At 48.7% G+C, this 12,987-nt stretch overlaps 1 protein-coding gene across 1 annotated transcript in view; it reads left to right on the top strand.

Moving 5' to 3' along the window:
• The window catches only part of ASS1 (argininosuccinate synthase 1), a 76,035-nt gene that overhangs the window by 15,278 nt on the left and 47,770 nt on the right, over positions 1-12,987 (top strand). The window contains exons 5-8 of the mRNA XM_078877806.1: positions 1,022-1,078; positions 1,384-1,458; positions 11,385-11,455; positions 12,305-12,335. Of these exons, the coding sequence (XP_078733932.1) occupies positions 1,022-1,078; positions 1,384-1,458; positions 11,385-11,455; positions 12,305-12,335 (234 nt within the window). The remainder of the gene's footprint in view (positions 1-1,021; positions 1,079-1,383; positions 1,459-11,384; positions 11,456-12,304; positions 12,336-12,987) is intronic.

Here is a 12,987-nt window from a genome sequence, read left to right as displayed (position 1 = left end):
TTGGTTATACTCCAGAACCTGGTCATGGGAGAGGTTGGGTTAGACTCCAGAGTCTGTACATGGGAGAGGTTGGGTTAATCTCCAGAACTTGGTCATGGGAGAGGTTGGGTTAGACTCCAGAACCTGGCCATGGGAGAGGTTGGGTTAAACTCCAGAACTTGGTCATGGGAGAGGTTGGGTTATACTCCAGAACCTGGCCATGGGAGATGTTGGCTTAGACTCTAGAGTCTGTTCATGGGAGATGTTGGGTTAGACTCCAGAACCTGGTCATGGGAGAGGTTGGGTTAGACTCCAGAATCTGGTCATGGGAGAGGTTGGGTTAGACTCCAGAACCTGGTCATGAGAGAGGTTGGGTTAGACTCCAGAATCTGGTCATGGGAGATGTTGGGTTAGACTCCAGAACCTGGTCATGGGAGAGGTTGGGTTAGACTCCAGAACCTGGTCATGGGAGATGTTGGGTTAGACTCCAGAACCTGGTCATGGGAGAGGTTGGGTTAGACTCCAGAATCTGGTCAAGGGAGAGGTTTGGTTAGACTCCAGAACCTGGTCATGGGAGAGGTTGGGTTAGACTCCAGAACCTGGCCATGGGAAAGGTTGGGTTAGACTCCAGAACCTGGTCATGGGAGATGTTGGGTTAGACTCCAGAGCCTGGTCATGGGAGAGGTTGGGTTAGACTCCAGAGCCTGTTCATGAGAGAGGTTGGGTTAGACTCCAGGACCTGGTCATGGGAGAGGTTGGGTTAGACTCCAGAACCTGGCCATGGGAAAGGTTGGGTCAAACTCCAGTCTGTGGCGTATGAACAGATGAATTCATGGATGTGCGAAGAAACTGATTAAAATGCACTAATGCCGGGTACTTAAACCAGCTGAGAGACAATTGAAATCACACCTTTATAGCAAGGAAGAGCTGGTTACAAATGCTGCAAAAGGTTGAAAAAACATATTCGTCAATGAATGAGTGGGGGAATGAGTTTAAGGAACGAATAAGTGAGTGTTTTATTCACCTGTGTCTACGCTTGCAGGGAAACGATCAAGTCCGGTTCGAGCTCACCTGCTACGCACTCTACCCAGGGGTCAAGGTGAGATCGTGATCCCAGGTGTCATGACCCCAGAGCCCAGGGGTCGTGACCTACAGCCCAAGGGTCGTGACCTACAGCCCAGGGTTTGTGACCCCACAGCCCAGGGGTTGTGACCCCACACCCCAAGGGTCGTGATCCCATGGCCCAGGGGTCGTGACCCACAGCCCAGGGGCCATGACCCCACAGGCCAGGGGTCGTGTGTGCATTTGTGCGTGTGTGTGTGTAGATTTGTATTGTTTGATATCCGTTTATTGTTATTTTCCCTATTTCGATCCCGTTTGTTTTTGCGCTCCTCCTTTCCGCAGATCATCGCGCCATGGCGTCTTCCAGAATTTTTCAACCGGTTCCAAGGCCGCAACGACCTCTTTGCGTACGCAAAGGTGGGAACTTGACCTGCGCGACCCTTTCCCCCTCAGCTGCACGCAGGTCAGAAGCGCTGGGCTGGCAACCGCTGACCTCCTTGGGCTTCGAATCTGAGTTTGTAAACCGAGCTCTCGGGTGCGGGGAGTTGGCGTTCTCGGCCCGCTCACCGATATGACTCTCATAGAAACCCTTAGACTCCCATAGAGACCCGCGCGCTCATACAGAGATCCACACACTCGCATAGAGACCCATAGGCTTCCCGAAACCAAAAATTACATCGAATTAGATTTGCACCTGTGCGTTGCGATTTGGCTAAATTCCAGCTCTCCTTTGGGAGTAAAAAATTTTTTGCTGCGTTGGGAATGGAACGTTGCAACGTCGCCCACCACCACCACCGTCGTCGTCGTCGTCATCGTCGCTTGCCCACTTGCCGGAGTGTGAAGGTCTCATAGGAGACACCCCCAGGCCGCCCTGTTACCCTGAGTGTGCGTCGTCACGCCGAGCGCGGTTTTGTTGACGTCAGCTGCCGACGGTGGCCGCGCGGTCCCCCCGTCAACCGCGGTCGGTCCCGGGGGTTGGCCACCGGCGTCGGCCCCAGTTCCGCGGTAGAACCGCCGTCCCCCCCGGCGCCACCGTCGATGATGGTGATCTCAGAAATAGTTCGGCGATATCCACTTCTGCGGGCCACTGCCGGCGCCCTGCTGGAGATCCGTACGAATTCGGCGCCTCGTGACGTGACACCGGTTGCCAGAGGTGTGGACTCGAGTCATGTGACTTGGACTCGAGTCAGACTCGAGTCATGAATTTGATGACTTGCGACTCGACTTGGACTTGCATAACAATGACTTTGTCCCACCTATGAGATGTGGACTCGAGTCATGTGACTTGGACTCGAGTCAGACTCGAGTCATGAATTTGATGACTTGCGACTCGACTTGGACTTGCATAACAATGACTTTGTCCCACCTCTGCCGGTTGCACATTTGAGAACGGAATGGGGAAAAGGGACCACAGAAGATGCAAAACAAAAATAAAACGTTTTCTGATGAGACGATCTCTGGATCAACAAGTCGGGGTTTATGTGGCCGGACAGGAGGCCGAGTGGCTCGGAGCTCGGAGGGCTGGGCTGACATCAATGAGATTCTGAGTTTGGAATCCAAACTTTGTCCGCCCGTGATTTCAAAGCTGGGTTCACGCGTGTAGTCCTAGTAGTCGGTAGCAGCACGAAAAATAAATCCCATGAGCTTGCCCGGCAGCTCCCGTGGAAATTTCTACTCCCTGTAGTGTTGAGCGGTGGCCACGTGGGGTCACTGTGCACACACGCCGAGTGACATGGGAAACACGGCACCTTTAAACTAAACTGTAAATTGTGAGAATAGGTTTTCCCCTTTTTTCTGGCAACAAAACAGGTGTTAAAATGTTAAAACACCAAACTGAAACCTTTTACATGGAATCATGTCTGCATTAACCACAATACTTGTGGTCAGAATAAAAAACAACATACTCTGATAATATATGCATTGTCTTTGAAACTTGTAAAACATTTTTTTTTTACTAGGGTAAGGGCCCACTGAGCTATACAGCTCTGTTTCAGAAGCGATCTGGCCACAAATAATAACCCAACGAAGTGGTCTATCATCATGACGTGGAAATTCGTAGCAGCCAAATACTCTAAACGCTCGTCGATTCTAAACGCGGAGGGAAAAACCGGAGGACCCGGAGGAAAATTCACGCAACCTCCTGTAGACCAAGCGAGGTAATTAACATCTCCTAGCCACCGCGATGATGAGAGCGAGAGAGACACACAAACTCAAAATATACAGCAGGCATCAGGGTCGTGATCGTACCCACGACCTCCTGGATACCAGGCGAGGTAGTTAACATTTCCTAGCCAACGTGATGATGATGAGAGAAAGAGAGAGACACGCAAACTCCAAATATACAACGGGCATCAGGGTCGGGAACTAACCCATGACCTCCTGTATACCAGGCGAAGCAGTTAAAATCTCGCCACGGTGACACTCGCAATTGTACCCCGGCAGCACCTCGGCAGCCCGTATTCAATAGAACGGCAACAGATTGAATGAATGCGGCGTCGTCGAGATACAACTGCCGATAGAGGCGCTGTGGGGTGTTAATGGTGGCGTAGCAATGTGGCCACCTCCTTCACAGGTGCTCGCTCACAGCACTTATCCCAACAATCTGTTTAAGTTCTAGATTTGAAGCTTTCGTGACTGCAAGGATTCATACTCGTTGGTTTTTTTCGGTAAAGTCACGTAGGTAATAAATAAAATAAAGTAAATCACAAAACTGGTTTTAAACAGTCTGCATCAGCAGCAGGTCATGCTTTCCCACCTGGTGACGGACGCTTGCGTTGCGCCCGAAACGTCGTGATTTATTTTATTTTATTGTTTATACCTACGTGACTTTACCTAAAGAGCCAAAGAGTATACTGTTCAAGGCTGTATGGTGTGGGGGGCGGGGGGGAGGAATGTTTGTACTGATGTGTAGATCCAAAGATTAACATCGACCCGTTAGGCTCACGATACACGCATGGATGGAATCGCTTGTGAAGGTAGAGTTGATTTAAAAAATAATAATGTCCAAATGTAATGATGGTTGGGGAGGTGGGCAAAGTGGTTAGCACACTGCCCTCGCAATCTGTCTGGCCACTTGAGTTCGATTCCTTGGCCACGGCTAAAATCAGCATGCGAGTCATTTCTTAACGGGTTCTGGCCCTCCTTCACAAAGTAGTCACTAACTGGCACGTTTTGTCTCCGTGACAAACCTTACTCATTGCCCGTGTGTCGGGTGGTCGCGGGTTAACGACGCATTTGTACTCACGCGAAGGGCCCCCAACTCGCGAAAACGTGGCAGGACCCTCCAGAAACATAGTTTATTTGAGACTCGATGAGGCTGTCCTGGGTACACAAGAATAGTCGTAATGAAAACACGTCCGCTCGTTTTGCCACGCTACTGTCTTGTCGCAGGGTGAGAGAGTCCTGCCCCCTATGGGGTGATCTCAGATATAGTTCTGCCATGTCCGCTTCTGCGGGCCACTGCCGGGGGCTCTGCTGGAGATCCGTACGAATTCAGCGCCTCGTGACGTGACACCGGTTGCACATTTGAGAACGGAATGGGGGAAAGGGGACCACAGAAGATGCAAATAAAAAATAAAACGTTTTGAATCTGACGAGACGATCTCTGGATCAACAAGTTGGGGTTTTTGTGGCCGGAGATGAGGCCGAGTGGCTCGGAGCTCGGAGGGCTGGGCTGACATCAATGAAATTCTGAGTTTGGAATCCAAACTTTGGTCGCTCATGCTTTTTAAATCTGGACTCTCGCCTGTCGTCCTAGTAGTCGGTAGCAACACGAAAAATAAATCCCATGAGCTTGCCCGGCATCCTCCGTGGAAATTTCTACTCCCTGTAGTGTTGAGCTGTGGCCACGTGGGGTCACTGTGCACACACGCCGAGTGACATGGGAAATACGGCACGTTTAAACTAAACTGTAAACTCTTTTTTTTATTATTTGGTTCTTTCGGTAAAGTCACGTAGATATGAATATAATAATTTGTATTTTATTTTAAAAATGTTAATTTTCATTCATTCTATTTTTTATTGGTATTTTTCTATCTACGTGACTTTACCGAAAGATTAAAAGAATATGAATTCCTGCAGTCACGAAAGTTTTCAGTCAAAATTTAAACTCTTTTTATGTTACCAAGGTGTAAGGCCCACTGAGCTATACAGCTATTTTTGTGGCCGCAAATGAAAGCCCAACGAAGTGGCTTATCATCATCACGTGGAAATTCATAGCGGACAAATAATCTCAACGCACACGTCGAATCTAAACGTGGAGGGAAAAACCGGAGGACCCGGAGGAAAATTCACGCGACCACGTGGATAACACGCAAACTCCAACTATACAACGGGCGTCAGGGTCGGGATCTAACCCACGACCTCCTGTATACCAGGCGAAGTAGTTAACATATCCTAGCCACCGTGGGCACCCACGGTGACACAATTGTACCTCGGCAGCATCTCGGCAGCCCGTGTATAATTCAACGGCAAGAGATTTAATTAACGCGGCGGCGTCGATGAGATGCAACTGCAGCTCGAGACGCCGTCGATGTTAGGGGTGGTAGGGGTTTCGATTTTAAGCTTTCGTGACTGCAGGGATTCATCTTCTTGGTTCTTTCGGTAAAGTCACGTAGAAGGGAAATAATAAAATGATAAAACATAATTAAATACAATTCTCACGACGTTTCGGCCAGAACGCAAGCAGCCGTCCTCAGGTGAAGAACAGGGCTGTCGGATGCTGTCTTTCCGTATTTTATTATGATTTTTTTTATTTTATTTTATTATTTCCCTTCTACGTGACTTTACCGAAAGAACCAAGAAGGTGGTAGGGGTTGTGTACCGATACGGCCGCCTTCTTCACAGGTGCTCGCTCACAGCACTTTCTCCAACAATCTGTTCAAGGCTGTATGGTGGGGGGGGGGGGGGGCGGCGGGCGAATCTTTGTCATTGTACCAATGTGTCGATCCATCAATTAACATCGATCCGTTAGGCTCACGATACATGCATGGAATCGCTTGCGAAGAAAGAGTTGATTTTACAAAAATAAAGTCCAAATGAAATGATGGGGGAGCGAGCGCAGTGGTGAGTGCAATGCTCTAGGAATCTGGCAACGTGAGTTCGATTCCTTGGCCACGGCTAAAATCAGCAGGCGAGTGGTATCTGCACCGGTTCTGGTACTTCTTTACGAATCCTCGCCGACCAGAGCGGTGAAGTATGGTCATACCGCTGATCTCAGCACTGGATCTCTGCAGCGGTCATCCCCCCAAGTGTGTGTTCTCTATGTTGGCTGTTGTTCCATTTCCAATCTCGTCCATTGACCGTGATCCCATCTGTTCTCTAGGTTGACAAACTTATTCCTTTAGAACTGCTTTTCTGTGTTCAGTTCGTTGACCTTACCCCGCGCCTCCGATTAGCACGGTTGGGCTACGTACGGTGCAAAAGAAGTTCGATACGCGTACGCACATCCCCTGTATAGCCACGATGTGTTTCTACCCCAAGCCCGCTTGCTTTCCTTGACACCCAACACGATTTGTATCACTCCGTCCTTTGACTGCCCTTCCGTCACCAGCTCGTCACGTGGGACATCGCGCCGTGTCAGCCTCGGGCCTTGTTTTGACCATATTTCACCGTTTCTGTGCTCGACGCCGGTTGGTGAAGTGGGGGCTAACCCCCCACGTGCGTGCCTCGTCGCCGTTTGTCCGCGGTGATCTGTCCGCTGCTGACGAAGTCTGCCCAAAGCCGACGTGATTCGTCGCGGTCTTTTGACGACGACGCAAGGCATCTTTGCGTTGAGCCGATTTCATTGCCCCATCGCCGCTATTGCTGTCCTATCTGGGCGTGATTTTCCTCCTTTTGGCTGCCATTCTGTCACCAGTCTCAGGTGAAATTTCGATTTAAAGCTTTCGTGACTGCAGGGATTCATCTTCTTGGTTCTTTCGGTAAAGTCACGTAGAAGGGAAATAATAAAATAGTAAAAAATAAAACATAATAAAATAAAATTCTCACGACGGCTGCTTGCGTTGTGGCCGAAACGTCGTGAGAATTTTATTTTTATTATGTTTTATTTTTATTATTTTATTATTTCCCTTCTACGTGACTTTACCGAAAGAACCAAGAAGACAGTCTCGGGTGGCCGGATAAGCAGCTTGGCATGCAGGGTGGTCTGGCTGACAGATAGCTGAGAACGCAGCCAGCCAGGCCAGCCAGGCAGGTAGCCAGGTAGCTCATAGGGGGCTGACTGGGCAGACGGACAAGAGAGAGACAGGCAACCATGTATGCAGGCAGGCTTACTGGTGGCTGGAAATGCAGACATACGGACAGCGAGGCAGGCATACAGACAAACAGGGCAGGCAAGCGTACAGGCAGTAAGAGATACTAACAAACAGACTGACACGTGCTGGATGGGTATTAGGACAGGCAGGCAGGCGGCAGGCTTCCAGGCGGCTATACATGCAGACATGCAGACAGGCAGGCAGACATACACACGGGCAGCAAGAGAGACAAACAGAGGGACAGGCTCACAGGTGCTGGCTGGATATTCAGACAGGCAGGCAGGCAGGCGCTCATACAATAAAGGTCACATAGGCACAAATTGGAGCGATCAGAAGCCCAGCGGGGTATGGATGGTGGGGGGCAGCAGGGGGCCATGCAGGGAGGGGCCCCCCACCCCGATACCGGCGATGGGTTGGGGGGTGGGGGGGAAGGGTGGAGGATGGGGGGGGGGTGCTCAGCGGGGGGTCTCATCCCAAGCGATCGCTCTTGCATCTCGGTGGCTCTGCCGAGGAGCGCAACTTTTTCACGGCAATTTTTCCGCCGCCTCGTTGAGGAAGATTTTTTTTTTTTGGGGGTGATGGGTTTTGACGATTTTTTTTTCTCTCGACCGATTTTCGAAAAAAAGCCCTCCCTCCCCTCCCCTCCATCTCTCGCTCGCCGCATGGCCCCTTCCCCGCGCCCCCCCCCCCCCCGCACCGCATCCCATTGTCGATCGCATTCATCTGTCCCTCTCAGCAGCCCGCCTCGCCGCCACACACGCACGCACGCTTTTACACTCGACAATTCCTGTATTCCCGAATGTTCAAATATTGACAATTTATAATGCCTTGTAATGGTAAAGTGAAATTTCCAATCGCACCCCCCCCACCACCGCCATCATGTATGTATATGTTTACCAGCGTGGGATTGTTACTGCCGCGGCGTAACTGTCAGCACGCCGCAAACCTTACATCCCAGGTTCGATTCGATCGCCGGTTGAGACGATAAGGCGGGTTTCTTGCAGGCCACGTGTGGTGGGGTGAAGCGTGGTGACTCTCACCCTCTTCCACAACGTCCGGCTAGCTGGGGGGAAGAGTAGGCCAAAGAATACCGTCTGGAGGGGGCCGATCTTTCGAGCTCCCTCCGGCGGAGGCACCTTCCTGCCAGCAAGTGGCGTGAGCGAGCGCTTGCAGGGCTGCACCTTTACCCTCGCGTGCTTTCCATCAGCTTTACCATCACGCGCCACGGGGAGGAGGCAAGTTGCCAGCCTGCACTGACCGGCTTGGTGCAGTGTGGTAAAAGTAAAACCCGTGACCTGCACAGTGTGGAGAGGCCCTCATCCAGCAGTGGATTGGCAACAACGTGGCTGTACGTGTACTCAGCTCTCGAGCCCTCCCGGAACATTCAAATTGACACCAGTCACTCGCTCAGAATCATCTATGTTTAAATAGCCTTCGACAGACTATTTGTGGCAAGTGCTGTTGGCGAGCGCCTACGAAGGCCACGAGGGGGGTGGGTGGCCAACCGCATGCTCTGGCCGCCTTTGTCTCCCCAGTGCTGATTGTTTACAGTCCGCACCAGGTACTCATGCAAGGCGGAGTCGGCTTATAGAAGGCTCAGAACCGCTTTGTATATTCGCCCAATGGTTCACAACTGGTTTATTTTCGGTTGAGATGTGATTCTTTTTTTGTCGTTTGACTAAAAAACCCTCCACCACCCGACCAGAGCCATCTCGAATCGAGGTCGCGAATCGTAACATTTGCCGCGGAGGCGAACGTCGACAATTTGCCGCCCTCGCTGGCCATGAGCGGGAATCGAACTTCGGTCACCGGGTTTGCTGCGTGGCACACTCGCCGCCGCACTCAATATGGTATATGTTATCACCTAATCCCGCTGTTAATCACAGGCCTGTGGTCGTATGGGTACCGTTAGATAAACGCGCCACACCAGCTCTATTAGGTTTTTTTTTCTCCTCGCCGTAATGGGAGATTTTTCACGTTTCATGATTTCTGGGGTCGGGAACGGCGATCGATTTGTCTGTGTGCGAGCGCTGTAATGAAATGATAGCGCGCTGGCTGGTACAGCAATTGGCTCGCGCGCAAAGCGCCAAGCCAGGCCACGTGTCCTCGCAATAACGCAACGCGTGGACGGGAGCCCAAAAGCCGCTGCGGCGAGGATGGACGGAGTTCGCGTGGCGGTTTATGCTTCTTGGCGATCAAATATGCTCGGGTTGAAAATCACCTTCTTAAGTAGCCTTTATTAATAAGAATCTGATCGATTGTATTATTAAACGTCGTTCCAGGTTGCTCCCGTTTAGAATGGAGTTTATCTATTTAAATTAAAAAAAATATATTTTGGACTTAATGGATTTTATGGAAGTTGCCATCAATGGAGGCAACATTGGTTCCTCTATAATAGAGGGTTTTTTTGGGTTAAATCGCGTGAATATATAAAGTGTCGTTAAAACCCGCCACCACCCGACACAGCCAACTAGTAATGTTTGTCACGTAAACAGAACGTGCCAATTCGTCACTACTACAGGGAGTGATACATCATATTGGGTGTAATTACAACTAACTTCATCAGGCGACAGCCATATTTGTCGCCTGATGAAGCTAGTTGTAATTACTGGCGAAGCGTCGTACTCAGAATGTAAATGTTGTGGCTTGGCTCTCCAACACACCGGTTAGTGCTGTACTAGTATACTACACTATACACTACACTATACACTACACTATACACTAGTGCTGTACTAGTGTACTACACTATACACTACACTACACTATACACCACACTATACACTACACTATACACTAGTGCTGTACTAGTATACTACACTATACACTACACTATACACTACACTATACATTATACTACTATACACTACACTATACACTACATTATACACTACACTATATACTATACACTACACTACACACTAGTGCTGTACTAGTGACAAATTGGCCACGTTCTGTTTACGTGACAACCCTTACTAGTTGGCTGTGTCGGGTGGTGGGGGGTTTAACGACACATTTATATATTTACGCGATCTAACCACAAAAACCTCTTATGGATGATAATGGTCGCAAAAGCCTCCGTGTTGTTTCCTCTGTCTCCACGAAGAGGTTTATTTTATCCCCTGGTTAAATAAAGGTTACGACTACGACTGCCATTGATTGATATTGATTGTTAATCTCATGGTGCATGCATCGAGTGCTATATAATAAACGTTGTCTTGATTCGTATATATCTTGTAGGTCATGGGTTCATGCTTGGCAATTATATATTGGTGATATCTGTTATTTTGCACCAAATCAGTTGGACTATAGATATTTTATGGGGTTTGATTAAATTATTCACTTACAATGCATAACTTATTTTTGGCAATGTGCCAATTTAATGGAAATGGAAATTCTAGCATGGTATTGATATCAATTATGATCTTATCGATTTGGATACAATGATGATAATGATGATGATAATTTATGATGAAGAAGTTTGACAATATTGCTGCTGATTATGTCACTGAATGATTTGTTTTTTTGGCAAGAGACAAAATTATTTTTGTGACCAATTATGATGATGACGATGATGCTATTGATGGATTTATTGATGATGAAAAAAATCCATTGGTCTGGAACAAATTATTTTCTGTTGTTGGTGATTAACTGGACATCTGTGGAAAAGAGAATTGTAGCTCATGGGACTCCTTAAGCGTAAATACATATTTTGATTCTGAGTTATGACAGTGGCAAATTGAAGATGATGACAATGCTCTGATTGATGATGATGATGTTGATGATGGTAACAATGATGATGATGATGGTAACAATGATGTTGATGGTAACAACAACGGTGATGATGATGGTAACAACAACGATGATGATGTTGATGGTAACAATGATGATGATGATGGTAACAATGATTATGATGTTGATGATGGTAACAATGATGATGATGATGGTAACAATGATGTTGATGGTAACAACAACGGTGATGATGATGGTAACAATGATGATGATGATGATGGTGGTAACAATGATGTTGATGATGGTAACAATGATGTTGATGATGGTAACAATGATGATGATCTATTCTGCTGCCCGCAGGAAAATGGAATCCCTCTGCCGGTCACCCCTAAGAGCCCCTGGAGCATGGATGCGAACCTCATGCACATCAGGTCAGTGGCTCTCCTCTGCATCCAAGTCAACTCATGATGCCATATACGCCCTCCCCTCCCCCAAACCCCACCTCGTCAAAGACATCTGGCCAGCGTGGGAGAGTAGGCCAACATAGCCTGTATAGCGGGGCTCCCCAGAGCTCCCTCTGTTGGAGGCCCCGTCTGCCAGCAGTGGCAGAGGCTGTACATTGCAGGGCTGCCCCTTTACCTCCTCTCGCTATTCGAAGGACTCTCAAGAATCGGGGGGGTGTCCCATTGCGTTCCATTCTTTTTTTAATCTCGTTTGTGCCGTCTTTCTCATGTTGTACCGTGTGTCTTAACACAGTCTGCCTCAGCAGCAGACCACGCTTTCCCACATGATCACGGACGCTTGAGTTGCGCCCGAAACGTCGTGATTGATTTTATTTTATACCTACGTGACTTTACCGAAAGAACCAAAGCTTCAAATCAAGATTGCGTGTCTTATTTTCTTCCGTAGCTGTCTCGGGCTAACTCGCGTGCAAAAAAAACATGTGATCCGATCTGAATGAAGCTTTAGTGTGGCGTTGCGTTTCCGTTCGGGACTCGCCGTGGAGAAAACCGGCCGCGATCGATCGAAGGCCTTGCCGCAAAATGTTTCGGCACGAGACCAGCGCTGAAATGATTGGCAAAGGCCGACGCTGAAAGGAAGCGAGCACCTCCCCGCCAGCATGAAGTCATTAAACGCGACGCCATCCCCCGCGCGCAGCTTGAAGCGTAAAGTTAGGAACGGCGATTTGAACACTTCCGAGGACAAAGCGAATGTTGGAAATCTTCGCGGGGATCCGTGCACACGCGTGATTTGTCTCCCTCCATTTCTGCCGTTCGCAGCTACGAGTCGGGAATCCTGGAGAATCCCAAGGCAAGTGATATGCAAATTCCTTTGTCAAGGCGCCCTTCCTCCTCTAACCCAGCTTAAATATAAGCTGCCAAGCTTGGTGATGTTCATTCAGACGCTGTCTTTCCGACAGCCCTGTTCTTCACCTGAGGACGGCTGCTTGCGTTGTGGCCGAAACGTCGTGAGAATTGTATTTTATGATGTTTTATTTTATTATTTTATTATTTCCCTTCTACGTGACTTTACCGAAAGAACCAAGAAGATGAATCCATGCAGTCACGCAAGCTTTAAATCGAAATTTAAGTGCGAGAGCGTTTGCAGGATACATACACAGCCGCACTTGGGTGACACTCAAACATCTAGTTTGTTATGTTCAAGTTAGGCCTTGGCAAGGTAAAGTAATTAACCATTTTTACCGGGTAAAAGGGTCAAGGGTAAAGATGTCGACATGCCAAGGGGTAAGGTAAAGGGTAGGGTAAAGGTAGCGAAAAGTATTACCCGGTAAACACCTTGTTTACCGACTACCTTGCTTACCGCTCGCTAAAAGCTCCGTGGAGCAGTCCGTGGCCTCCATTTTAAATTGGAATTATCGAGAGTATTCTATATGAATAAAGCGCTCTACCTAGCATTTACCTGTTATAAACCTTTTTCATGTGTAGTAGTACCCCAGTAATTA

This window comes from Lampetra fluviatilis, chromosome 49 (genome assembly GCF_964198595.1).
Source record: "Lampetra fluviatilis chromosome 49, kcLamFluv1.1, whole genome shotgun sequence".
Taxonomy (NCBI): Eukaryota; Metazoa; Chordata; class Hyperoartia; order Petromyzontiformes; family Petromyzontidae; genus Lampetra; species Lampetra fluviatilis.
This window is presented reverse-complemented; position numbering and strand designations above follow the sequence as displayed.